The sequence below is a fragment of the Equus quagga genome, chromosome 14 (assembly GCF_021613505.1).
Source record: "Equus quagga isolate Etosha38 chromosome 14, UCLA_HA_Equagga_1.0, whole genome shotgun sequence".
In the NCBI taxonomy this organism is placed as follows: domain Eukaryota; kingdom Metazoa; phylum Chordata; class Mammalia; order Perissodactyla; family Equidae; genus Equus; species Equus quagga.
Window position 1 is genome coordinate 25594746 of NC_060280.1, and position 14435 is coordinate 25609180.

Genomic DNA, 14435 nt, shown 5'->3' on the forward strand with positions numbered 1-14435 from the left:
TGCGTAGAATTTATTATAATACAAATAGCCAGAAAGACTGAATTTACCTCTGGAATTTACTTCTTTGATTTCTTGGTTATAGATATTTAATTTCCTAGACAATTCTAATTATTAAACATCCCAGGCAAATATCTTCTGCATTCGAAGTTTACCTACATTAAACTAGAGGAGATTGAAGGGGATTTGATGTTCCAAACGGCTGAATTAGACTTTACAAGACAGGAAGATGCCAATTTACAATGCGAACTAATTTATCCTGTGGATTCTAATTTTTCAAAACAGCATTTTGGTGAGCCTGGATGCGTGGCAAATGATGGATGGTGGGATTTTGACAGGCAGCCCAGTTTTCTTACTTCAGAGATATTTTTCTTGACCGCAGAAGAAGTGTCAGAATCTAGTGGGGGAGAAATATGTTTTCTCATTTGGTCTGAGCAGAAAACATTTGATGTCAAGATCAGATACCAATAGGCTTTTTCTGAGCATGAATTTTTTTTTGTTACTTTGTTTTCTCTTGTTTTTGCTTTCAATCATGAGTTTCTACTCTATCTTTCCACAACCTCTTTCTGTCTACTGTTTTACATTTTTTTGTAGAAAGAACCAGTCTCTAAATGATTGTTCAGCTCTGAATCTTTAAAATCAGTCAGACTCAATTACACTTTGCTTAAATTATATATTGTATTACAATAAGAGTATTACATATAAAATTATATATTTTATTAAAACTTTTAAAATTCATACATTGTTCTAAGTCTATCTTGTCTATCCTCTATTTAGCTCTTGGGGATACTGGTCCAAGACAAAATTGATATTAGAATTGACTATCTGTGTATACCAGCCCTGTTCCATCAACTATATAGTTGGAGATACGTTAGGAAGAGCAAGAACTGTGCTGACACAGACTCTCCCGAATTCTGTAAAGATAACTTGCATGATGATTTAATATTACTGAAAAAACTATGAAGCTCAGACAGATAAAGGCATTTCATGTAAATCACTGCAAAAGTCATTTGAAGAAAAAAAAAAAGGCCAGTGAAAGGCCAGTAATCTTGGCCAAGAAAGCTCCTGAAGAAACTATAAAATTAAAAACGTGGTTTAGAAGAGGTTGTGTGTATGCTGCTCACGGTAGTGTCTTTAGAAGAACATCTTCCATATTCAGATAGGATGTTGATGAGTCTGCATCTGGGATGCAGAAGGGAAGGTTGTTTTGTTTATAAAGCGAATATTTTACTTAACTGACAACACTCAGCAATGCAATAAAGAAAGAAAAGACAAATGTGGGGATGAATTTAGGAGTGATTATAGGTAAGGCCTGATGTTTTGTTTTGTCTTTTTCCTGACATAGGTGCTGATCTTTTCACTGCTGTCCCCAGTGGAGTCTGATTGTGAAACTGGATTGTGGTTTAACGGTAAATCCTATGGCAACGTTGAACTCCAGCAATTCCCTGTCCTCCACATTCTATCTCACAGGTATCCCTGGATATGAGGAATTTCACCACTGGATTTCCATCCCATTCTGTCTCCTCTTCCTCGCTGGAATAATGGGTAACTGCACCATTCTGCATATCGTGCGGACAAACCCCAGGCTCCATGAGCCCATGTACTACTTCCTGGCCATGCTTTCTCTCACTGACATGGGCATGTCTATGCCCACAATGATATCACTCTTCAGGGTGCTGTGGTCCATTTCCAGGGAGATTCAGTTCAATATTTGTGTGGTCCAAATGTTTTTCATTCACACTTTCTCCTTCACTGAATCATCTGTGCTCTTGGCCATGGCCCTTGACCGCTATGTGGCCATATGCCACCCTTTACAATATGCGACCATTCTCACCCCAAGACTCATCACTAAAATTGGAATTGCAGCCCTGCTTAGGAGTGGTTTTGCCATGATTCCACTTCTATCCCGACTGCCCTTTTTTCCCTTCTGCCGCTCCCACAAACTTTCTCATTCTTATTGTCTGCACCAGGACATGATCCGCCTTGCCTGTGCTGACACTAAGTTTAATGTTATATATGGATTGGTTCTGATCACTGTGCTGTGGGGCATGGACTCTCTGGGTATTTTTGTGTCTTATGTTTTCATTCTTAATTCGGTATTAAGAATTTCATCCCGTGCAGGGAGGTTTAAGGCTCTCAACACATGTGCATCTCACATCTGTGCTGTCCTCATTCTATATGTGCCTATGATTGGGCTATCTATTGTCCATCGTTTTGCCAAACACTCCTCCCCCCTCATCCACATCTTCATGGCTCATATCTACTTATTAGTCCCGCCTGTGCTCAACCCAATCATCTATAGTGTGAAGACAAAGCAGATCCGTGAAGGAATTCTCCACCTGCTTCTTCCCCCTAAAATCAGATCTACTGTGTTGTAGACATGTCCTCAAGACAATAATGGCATCAGTCTTAATGAGGAAAATACACAGTGAGTTGTCTGCTCTGGATATGTTGGCACCAGAGTTACTGATGAAAGACTACTTAAAAAGCAGAAAGAGAGCTAAGAGAACATTACGAAAAAGTCCTAAAGGAGAAAATTGCTGTCCACTGGGATTGTATAGCCTGCCTTAACGTGTACACAAACACTCATTCTGTCACAGTGCCCTGAACTTACAGGTGTTGTGTCTGAGCCAGAGTCTTAACTGCTGCAGGCTGTATAATTTGAGAAGCCCAATTCAAAGAAAAAGTTGCTGGGCCCTTTGCTGAAAATGCAAGGGAAAAAAGAGCTTTTATTTTTCTTCCGTGGTCTCTCTCTTAACCATTCACATATTTTTAATTTTCTCTTTTCTCTTGCTCTCTTTTGGGCATGGGGATACCTGTAGAGTAAGTGCAAACGTGCACAGGAACACAAGGTCCATGTCTTGTGAATTGGAGCACTGGTTATGGGTGTGGATAGGTTCAGGGTCAGGAGCATGCCAAGGATAAAAGGCAATAGCAGCAGTCTCTGGTCAGGGGTAAGGTAGCTAGTGGCCAAGAAATCATTCTGGGAAGATACGGAGGGTGCAGCCCGTGTGAATGTATATGAGTTGGGCTCCAACCCCCAGCACCTTCCTCATTTTCATATCAGTTTTCTATTACTGAACATAAATTCAAAGGCAAAATCGTTTAAAAGTTCAAGAGAGAATTAAACCCAAGTCACCACCTAGCATTATACCCTATTGGTCCCTCTTTTGAAAGCCTAATTTTAAGTACTGAACGGGTCACGCACTCACAAATAGCCCATCAGCATTAAATCAGCCTCTACACGTCCAACTTTTGAGATATATTGGTTATATACTATTTCTGGGGAAGAAAGATGGCAAAAGGACTGTGTAGGACCATACTTGCACAATGAGTTTTTTATTTTTCATAGAATAAGTAGATTTACTTGAAACATTTATGACACAATATTAACGTCTGCTTAAATTTATTGCTAAATTTACTCGTCTGGGTTCTATTACAAAATTTTATGTTAATTTTGCCTATTGTTATAACTCAAAATTTAATCATGATGTTAAATATCAATAAAAAGAATCGAAAGATTTAATGATTACATTGGAGATTAACTATGAATTTGAAATGGATTAGTACAGTAAAACGGAGGGAACAACTGAAAAAAAAAGGAAAACAAAGAGGTGAAATGATCTATCCTTGTCACTTTTCTTAGTAAATTTATACAGCTAGTACAACAGAAGTGTTCTAATTTGAGAGCCCTTATTCTTGAACAGAGAATTATACTGTCCCCCATATAATGATCTGGGATGGTGAGAGAATAAACTCCATCAATGGTGTTCTCTGACACAAAGCAAGACAACCAAATGTTGATGGAGACTCACAAGGTAAACAAGAAACCTTACTTTTGCCTGCCTTCATTTACCTGGGAGTCATGGCTGTGTGTTCATGTATCAGGGCCAGATTAGAAACTAGAATCCTCAGAGGCCTTGTGTCCTTTACACAACCGGCTCTAAGAGATTTTCTATTGAAAGCTCCTCCCTGGCAAAGAGCAATGCCCTCATAAGGACTGAGCAGATTGAGGCAGAACAGATAGGATTCCATCCTGGTCTTCAGGCTGGTGAGTCTTCCCTGTCTCCTCGCTCACAGTGCATCCTTGGGACACAGTGATGGATGAAGGGAAAGAAGAGGAATAGAAGAGGAAGAGAATAGACAGGGGATAAGTTTAGGGAAAAGAATAATGAAGCTTTGGGAAAGAATAGGATCACGTTTAGGAAGGGCCATATAATCCTAGTAAAAACATTTGGATTTCAGCGTGAATGCATTCAATGTTCATTTTAGAAAAATTAGCCTGCCTAATAGCTAAAGAATGATTGATAACTAGTATGTTTGGAACATGGTTCAAAATGTTCTAAAAGAATTTTCTGTTCTGAAACCAAGGGTTTAATTTTTAAGAGTTTGTTTACTCTTATTATTTCTGTATTTCAGATGAAAAAAGTGAGGTATAGAGATTCTAAAGTTCTTCTGCAATCTCATACAGCTAATCAATAATATTTTTTAATTTACTTTCCCTCAACTCTAGAGTGAATATGTTTGAAGCTAGGCTTTGACACAATTAGTCTGACTGTACAGCTCATGCCATCTAGCACTAAGAAGCCTTGTGCCATAATCAACCCAAAATTGATGTTTGTACCATCCCAGTTAGGATGGAGGCAAGTGTACTGATTTTAATCAGATTTTTAGAAATAGAATCAATAGCATTTTTCTTTAAATTGGTGGAAAAGGGAAAAGAATGATGCTCATATTTCTGAATTGGCCAAATCACTGAATGATAACGACATTTACTAAGATGGACGACAGCAAAAGTAAGATAAAGTTAGAATGGAAGTTTAGAAGTAGGGTTGGGATTTCAATTTTAAAAATATTTTATTTGTAATATTTTTGTGAAAGAAAAAATGGTGGTAATGTCCAGGAGGAATTCGGTTATGTAAATCTGAATTTGTGACTAGCAGATGTAGATCTGAGGTCTAGTGACATTTATTTAAGAGTCTTCATTAAAAGATTGCTATTAAAGCAATGGATGTAGATGAGATGGTTCATATACATTAAATTGAATGAGACATTACAGGAGCTAAAGCTGAAGTTTAAGAATCACTAATATTTAATGAATGGTCAGAACAGGTATCTTTAAAGAAGAATGAGGGGCCAGCCTGGTTAAGGTCACATGATCTGCTTCAGCAGCCGGGAGTTCACCAGTTTGGATACCGGGTATGGACCCCACACACCGCCCATCAAGCCATGCTGTGGCAGGCATCCCACATGTAAAGCAGAGGAAGATGGGAAGAGATGTTAGCTTAGGGCCAGTCTTCCTCAGCAAAAAGAGGAGGATTGGCAGTGGATTTAGCTCAGGGCTAATCTTCCTCAAAAAAAAAAAAAGGTAAAAAACAGTAAAGAAAAAATAAGTAAAGAAAAATGAGAAGATGAAACCAGAGAGGTAAAAAGAATATCAGAAATGTTCAATATCACAGGCATTTATCTTTCTAGAGCTTACAAAATGCACTTATAGAATGCATTTTACAGTTACAGAATGTCAGAATGTGAGGCAATGGTGACATTTTATATGAAACTCTTTGATTTTGCTGTTGAGAAGGTCTATGTGTTTTGAACCAGAATGTCTTATAAGTTTGAGAAATTCTACTCTATATTAATTTTGAGTAGATTTCAAGATTAAATTGACATATTGATGTAGATCTTATTTCACTATTGGTGGGATAGTTCCATGAATTTATTCTTAGACATTTGTTTCCCTTGATCCTTGCTTATGAACACTGCATCAGATTATATATAACATTTTGCATAATTATACATTATTTTGCATAATTATGCATGTTTATGCATAACTGCACAAGCCTCAATTTTAAAATGTCTCAGAACAGTTTCTGACACATAGAAGACATGCAATAATATTTATTTAGTGCATGAAAAATGCATACATGCATGTAATTATTAACAATAAGTTTAGAAAACAAATTATATCTGGCCTAGGAAGTCTTTATAGACGTTAATCATTTTACTATTAATTCACACTTGATGCAATATACTCTACCAAGTGATGCTGGTGATGCAAAGATAAATACATATATTCTATCTGTCACTAAGGGATTCACAGTTTGTTGAATATTCACATGCATAAATAAACTACATATTAAGTGTGCAGCTCAATTAATTTTTTATAAACTGATCACTGTGATGTAGGTAGTATATAAATGAATAAACAGTCATCATCAGCACCCTAGAAGTCCCACTCATACTGACTGCCAATACTCCACAATGTAACAACTACCCTGACTTAGACTATGGATTAGTTTTTAACTTTTATATGAATGGTTGACTTCTTTCTCTCATCGTTATTTTGTAATATTCTTGCATGTTGCAGCATGCGGTTGTAGATTGTTATATGTACAGCATTTTACTGTGTCAGTATACCGAACTATATTTATTCTTTATGCTGTTGATGGACATTTTGTAAGTGGTTCACATTTTTAAATTTGATACAGACATGTAAACATAAGTCATACTTGTAATAATGCTGTGTTACAGATTGGTATTAGAGTTTGTAGGAACACAGAAGAAGGGATAGTCTATATGAGGTAATTCACCAGTGCCCTAAGAATACCTCTAAAATATATCTTGAAGGATGCTTTTAAAAACGTGTTTGATGGAACTTTCCATTATTGTTTACACACATTTGTCCATTAGAAGCTTGGACTTGACACTGATATTTTTACCAATTCAAATACAAGGGAGTCAAGAAGAAAATATCAAGGTGATTCTATTGTAACATCAAATGGATAGAACACCTGTGCGAAACAGTAAAACTTCAAGATGGTTTAAATACAAGATTGTAGGTTTCCTTGGTTTGGAAGATAACCAAGATTACGAACAACCCTTCTTTTAACATATTCATCTCACTATACTTTGCCCCTTTTAAATTTTTGTAATTCCTGAAGGCCTTGTCAACAGGTTCAAGACTATTCCTTTCTACTTTCATATAGCCATAGAGGTTATGTGCTGCCTTGGGGTTTTACAAAATTTAGCCTTTAACAATCATCTAAAAAAACTGTTTAAAGTCCACTGGAACATAAGGATTTATACAGCTGAGAAATCAGATCTTGTTCCTTTCCTCATATTCTTCATTTCCACTCCTTTTTCGTAATTTTGTCTATATTTGTGTTCCACTTGGTTGGTTCATACCATTTTCTGGCTACTTACTTAGTATTTATCCTCTGGACCATTGTAGGGTATGGTTATATGACCAGGGAGCCGTAATTTTCACTAATTTTATTTGCAGTCAATAATATAGTACCATCCTTTCCTCTTAGAAAAGCCAGAGAAGCAGCTTATTTCTACTCTTTAGGAATAAAATCTACATCTAGTACTTAAAGTAACTTTCCCATTAATTGAGAAACTCTTACATATGTATATACTGGAAAGAGAAAAACTTTGCACATTTTTTGCTGATTTCCACCCATGTGATTCCTAGAATCTTGCCTCCAATGAATGATTCCTACTTTCACTCCTCCTGTTATTCATTGTCATACCTTTTAAAAGTATTGACAACTCCATTGCAATCACATAATCTTATGGAAATAGCCTCTATTCCTACTGCAACTGCCACAGACTGTCTCTTGCTAACAGTCCCCTGCTCCTACCTAGTTTTGGTTCTCTTCACATTTACCATCCACACTCAACTGCTCCTTCCATAATCTTTTATCACAGGCACTCCTTTTCGTTTTCTTCCCTTTTATACCAATGTCTAGATAATACATCTTCTTGCTGAAATGAGGTTGTAATTTTTATTGCTGCTGTGGAATCTTCAAATGACCAGAAGAGATACTTTTTACTACTAAATAAGTACAGAAAGGAGTAAATAAATGCTTTGGAAATACTCCCCTCTCAAATGATACAAGTGAGCTACATCAAAACATGGAATAAGGGTTTAGGGAACTTGGAAAGTGATTGAATTATTATGCACCTAATTTAACAATGCTTTTTTTTTTTATCAGTCTAGTTTTTGGTTGACGTTTATCTTAAATTCCTAAAGTTGTAATTGACTCAGTTATCAATGAGAAATGCTACCATATTTTATTCAGATAGATGTTGTAAGTTTTAAAAAAACGTTGTGTATTTGTACACTGTGTGTGGAGTATTGTGTGTGTGTGTGTGTGGTACTTGTATATATATTATAGGTAAGTCATACATTACCTTTTCCTTTGCTTCCATTTTCCTTCTGTTTCCATTCAATACTGTTCTCCCTGTCTTGGTTTCCCAGAGCTTCCATGAAAACCATTTTAAACTTTGACAAGCCTCTTAACCTTTTTGATCCTTAGATCACTTATAGATAAAATATGGAATTTTAATATTCTCCTTGAAAGATTTTGTTTTGTTTTAATAACAGAGATGATTTTTGCAGTCTGATAAAAAGTCATGCAAATCATGGCAGCACCTCACTAATTGGTAGTTGATGCTGTGGTGTTACAATTATTCTCTATCTTATTTTGTAATAATATGACCAAATACTAACAAATGCATCAATTTTAATCCTTTCAAGTAATTTTTAATATTTTGGCATAAATTTGATGAATTTATTCTTTATTGAATAGTTATTATCCATCCCATGTGTTGATCTCTGTGTGTTGTCATTCAATCAACTGGAATTAATGGTCATCTCTATATTTAGAGGCTACCTGAACTTTAAATTGGTTGACATTGAAGGGGAGTTTGTTGGTGATGATTGTGACGATGAGAGAAGGTAGCTAATTAAGTATTCTTATACTATCTTTAGACCTCAAAAGCTACAGAAAACTATCCAGTGACCTGTAGATTAGGTGAGTTTATATTTCTGAAGACTTATTCATTACCAAATAGGATGTTCTTTCCCACTGGCGCCTAATTTCACCTCTTCTTTTTGTTGCTTGGAATCCTGGGAATGGAAACACACCACATCTGGATTGGCTTTCTCTTTTACGCTGTGTACCTGACTGCACTCATAGGGCACTTCAGTATTCTGTTTGTGACCCAGGCTGAGAGCAGTCTACACCAGCCTATGTTCCATTTTCTGGCCATGGTGGCTACCATTGACTTGGGTCTCTCCACAGCTACCATTCCTAATATTCTTGGGATGATCTGGTTCAACCACATGGAGATCATCTTTGAAGTTTGCTTCACCTAGATATTTTCCATTCGTAACTTCACACGTATGGAATCAATAGTCCTCTTGGCAATGGCTTATTACCATTACGTGGCCATCTGCAACCCGCTCCGATATAGCACCATCCTCACCAACAAGATTGTTTCTGTGATTGGTCTTGGTGTGTTAACGAGGGCATTTATTTTGTTGATTTCGTTTGCATTTCTCATTTTGTGATTGCTTTTCTGTGGAAATCATGACATTCCTCACGCCTACTGTGAGCACATGGGTCTCATTTGCCCTTCTTGTGCCAGCAACAAGATCAATATTATTTATGGCTTATGTGCAATTTGTAGTCTAGTGTTTAACATCATGGCCATTGCCTTTTCCTATGTTCAGATACTTTGCACTCTTTTCCATCTTCCCTCCTGTGAAACCTGACTCAAGTCCCTCAGCGCCTATGGTTCTCATGTGTTTGTAATTCTTGCTTTCTATACATCAGCTCTGTTTTCCTTTATGACACATCACTTTGGCCAAAATTTCCCCCATTATATCCACATACCCCTGGATAATCTTTATGCTATGCCTTCAGGGGAACCCAAATGAAGATATGGGCATTAACAGCATTAATTTAATGTATTAACATAGAGTAGAATTGCCCAGCAAAATATGAGTCTCATTATTTCTCTCTCTCTTTCAGGTTTATGTGTGTATGTATATATGTTTGTGTGTGTGTGTGCGTGTGTGTGTGTGTACCTCTTGCTCCCTGAACAAGAAGCTCAATTTTCTAGTGCAGGTATACTATATTTCATATGAAGCAAATGGTTAACCTGAAGTGAATCCCTTCAGTCTCAATATGTAACAGGTAAAAGTTTCCTGATATTTTTTACTTCTGAAAATGTATTTTCTTCACTCTCATAAATGATAGTTCAGCTGAGAATCAATTATGAAATTGATGATTATTTTTCTTCAGACTAGTAAAAAATGGTATTTAATTCTCAGCTCACGTTTTTGTTGCCTTTAAGAACATTGCATCTGGCTGTTTATCTTTCCTTTTTCAGCTTCTGAATTGTCTTACTCATATCTGCTCTTATTTTTCTCTATATCTTTGATCAATAGATATTTTAATACAGCTGGTGGGATGCAATTTTATATTACAAATTTATATTATAATTTTATATTTGCATATTATAATTACAAATTTATATTATAAATATCTTTATATTAGTCTGGTAATTATTTTGAATAAACTTTTGATGTATATATTTATAATTGCTTTCGTAATTAGTTATCATACATGATATCTTTTAATATAGCTCCCACACCCTATTTTCCAGTTTCTTCTTTTAAAAATCCTATAAATAATATTTTAGAAACTCTTAATTTATTCTCCATTGATCTACCTATAATTCACAGCCATTCGATTTTATTTTTTCACTCTTGTATGTTACATCTTTAGTGAATTATTCATTATTACTTGTAAAGTCTCTATAGTTACTTTTTAGGATTTCTACTTTTTTTGTATTCAACAATTATAAATCTTGGCTATAATAATTATTTCATGATACTTCAGTTTTAATTGGTTGTTTCTTTTTACTCAATTATTGTAATCTTTTCTAAATTTTTAATCTTTTACTTTTGAAGATGATAAACATTTGCATATTTCTTCATTTTGTTTATTTAAGTTTTTTCTGGACTGATTTGTTTTCTTTCTGTGAATATTCTGGTTCACTTTCTTTATGTATTGTGTTATATGGGTTTCAAGATCCATCTTAAGTGAGATATTTCCCTACCTCCTTTTCCTCTCCCTTTTTCATCTGTCTCTTTTGTTTTCTGTTTTCCTCTCTCTCTGTCTCACTCACTTTATCCTCTCCTATAAATTCACCATCATTGTAACTTAAATCTATTTCTGTCTAGAAATTTTGTGATGATCTCTACTAAAACTCCTGTGATGTCCAGTGCAAAAACTGGTTTTGTAGTTGAAACTTCAGGATATCTAAGAGAGAAGCAATGACCAGCAGGTGCTTGCATCATTTGAGTTGAGAGTTTGAGCTGGGAACTATGATCATGCTCCTTTATGAATGTATGAGTACCAAAAAATTTAACCCCAGCAGTGTTTTTCAGCTTTCATTCTGATGCAGTAAGTCTCATCCCAAACTTGATTTTGAATAGTAATAGGTTTGTTTTAGGATCCTGACTCTGGTAGAATGTTTTAATCCTCCTCAGCTCAAAGGAGTAGACAGTCTATCTTACACAGCATCTATTTTTTTTCCTGGAATATTTTGTATATAGTTTATTTACTCTTGAGGAATAATTAACATGTAGCAAAATGCATAGATCTTTTGTGTACAATTTAATGAATTTTGACAAATGAATGTACTCACGGAGCCAACATGTAAATCTGAATATGCATATTTTCATTACTCCAGAAAGTTTTCTCATACAACCTTCCTTGTCTCCCAAGATAGCCAAACACAATTCACCACAGAGTTGTCTCGCTTGTTCTTGAGATTTAGATATATTGAAGCATATAGTATTATAGTTTTCCTTGTAACTTATTTTACTCAAAAAAGCATATTTGTTTGTTTTTAGCATGTTGTAATCTGTGTAGTAGTTCTTTCTTTTTATTGCTGAATAATAATTCATTGTAGGAATATACCCTAATGTGTTTATCCTTTGTCTTGTTGAATGCATTTGGGTTATCTCCTCTTTGTGGTATTGTGAATAAAGTTGACATGATTGCCGATATTGGGGGTTTTGTGGATATATCCTTCTATTTCTTTTGGTTAAATGCATAAAAGTGGAATTTTTAGGTCATAGAACAAGTATAGCATAATATGTATTAAACACTGTAATTTTTTTCTTTTGCATGATCAACTCAGTAGATTTTCAGTTGTTCTCTATTTGTTTTGTCACCACTTTGTATTGTCAATGTATTTTTGAGTGTATTAATCAACTGGGGCATGAGAAGTCATTTTATTAAAGAGTTGAATTGCATCTTCCTTAAGATTAAAAATTCTAGGCACATTTTCTTGGGTTTATTAGATGTTACATATCATTCTTTATGAGTAATTGCTCAAATTCTTTTCCCCTTCTCTTATATTGTTTTTTTTCAAGTCTTAATAATTGAGTTATAGAATATCTTTATATAGTCTGCTTACATGGCTTTTCTCATGCTATACATAGTAAATATTTGATGTCTATGGTTTGCCCTTTCATCGTTTAGAAGTTCTTAAAAGAGTAAAATAGGGGCAGGCCCCGTGGTGCAGTGGTTAAGTGCACACGTTCCGCTTCTCGGTGGCCCAGGGTTCTCCAGTTCAGATCCTGGGTGAGGACATGGCACTGCTTGGCAAGCCATGCTGTGGTAGGCATTCCACATATAAAGTAGAGGAAGATGGGTATGGATGTTAGCTCAGGTCCAGTCTTCCTCAGCAAAAAGAGGAGGATTGGCAGTAGTTAGCTCAGAGTTAATCTTCCTCAAAAAAAGCAAGAGTAAAATATTTTAATTTTAATAAAATCCGAGGTGTCTTTACTCATGTGCCTTGCTTAAAAATCTTTTCCTGCCCTGAGGTCTCAAATGTATTACCCTGTTATTTCCTCTAGAGATCTTATAATCTTAATTTTAATAATTAGATTAGGAGTTAGGATTTATCTCAAAAATTCCATTAGAAATGAATAATAATGATCAAGAATTAAGATGTGAAATGAGTGATACGTGTATTTAGGAACCTTGGCAATAAAAGACTTTTATGTAGTGAGTTTAAAATGTGACCAGAAAAATGTGGAGTGGAAGAAATGATTAAACATAGGTACTCAATTTTACTTTCTTTTAAACATTCCCCTTTATTTCCTCATTGCTTAATAATACTTTATAATAATAAAAATTATCTACGTTCAACATCAAACATTTTATACAATTAACAAAATTTCCCCCAAAATAATTATCACTGTCTAGGAATAAACAATTTAAAATCTTGCAAATTTATTTGTGAAAATTATATTTTCTTGGTAGTTTGCATACTGTATACAATTTTGTAACTTGTGGGGTTTTTTCCGCTTAACATTGAATCATGAAAAAAATCAAATGCAAGTAACATATGTTAAGGGAATCCATCAAAGATGATACATATTATTATGTTGTCATATAGTACTAAAAACTGAGCTGTGAAATCACGCTGGCTGGTTTGGAATCCAGGCTCCATGTCTTACTAGCTGTGTGACTTTGGGCAAAGTACTTTATGTCTACACGTCTCATTTTGCTCAACTGTTCAGTGGAAATAAAAATAACACCTAAACCATAGGATTGTTGTGATAGTAAAATCAAATAATATATGTAAAGTATTTGAACCTGTCCCTGATACAGGAGAGTTTTAGAAGCATTATCTATTACACGATCTTGAATAATTTATTTGTTTATTACTATTTGCACATTTAAGATGATGCTGATTTCAAATATGCTTTATTTTGATACTCTTCCTTAATTGGTGGGCACCTCTCTCTTACTCTTGACTATAGTCTTCAGAGTGCATCATGTAATTCGAGGATATCAGAGTATCTACTTATTTATAGTTTTAAATAAAAATGCAGCAGGAATAGAGTTTCCAGTTAAATTTGAGAATAATGAAAAAGCAATAGTGTTCTATCAGGTCCAAAAATAGCAGTGGTCTTGAGAGCAGGAAAATAATAATAATCTCTTACAATTTAAGTCGATGTCATACATCAGATGCAGTGTTAACCTTGTGTTCATATTGTCTCTTTTCCTCATAAAAAAGAGAATTTGCCTCCAGCTTACAAATGAGAGAAACCTCAGTGTTGCAGAACTGGCCATTATCAGTTAAATACAAATCCTTTGACGTAGAAAATAGGTGTGTGATCTGATCTAAACCTACCCTGCTAGATTTGGTGCGTTCTTCAATTTCTGTGTTAACTACTCTGCTCTACCTTACACTGAATCTGCAAAAATAAAGTTTATCAAGTCTCTCTGATCATCCTCATGTTGTTTTCTCTCTTGAAATGCGTAATTAATAGAACGGTAGTCCTGGGAACCCCTATCAATCACTAACTTATACATGATACCTGAGCATATGTTCACTCCCTAAATAGAAATAATCTCTTCCTATTCAGAGACTCGGGAGTATTCTGCAGATCTATATGTTTCACTCTCAGCATATTTCATTGCAGAGATTCTATGTTTTCCTAACAAACACACAGCCTATTTTTGTAAGGCAAATAGCTTTTATAGCCAACTGTACAAATAACACCAGGAGATTAACGAATTGTTCTTAAGCGGAAGAGAGAGAGACATTCGATATGAGCA

The 14435-nt window shown here is 35.1% G+C and overlaps 1 protein-coding gene and 1 pseudogene across 1 annotated transcript; both read left to right on the forward strand.

Annotated features, from left to right (window-relative positions):
* The first annotated feature begins 1415 nt into the window (after positions 1 to 1415).
* Positions 1416 to 2375, forward strand: LOC124251947 (olfactory receptor 51G2-like). Its single transcript, XM_046684951.1, has one exon. It carries the CDS (start codon positions 1416 to 1418, stop codon positions 2373 to 2375), a length of 960 nt encoding a protein of 319 aa, XP_046540907.1.
* Positions 2376 to 8884: 6509 nt separating this feature from the next.
* On the forward strand, positions 8885 to 9724 carry LOC124225522 (olfactory receptor 52E2-like; annotated as a pseudogene).
* The last annotated feature ends 4711 nt before the right edge of the window (positions 9725 to 14435 follow it).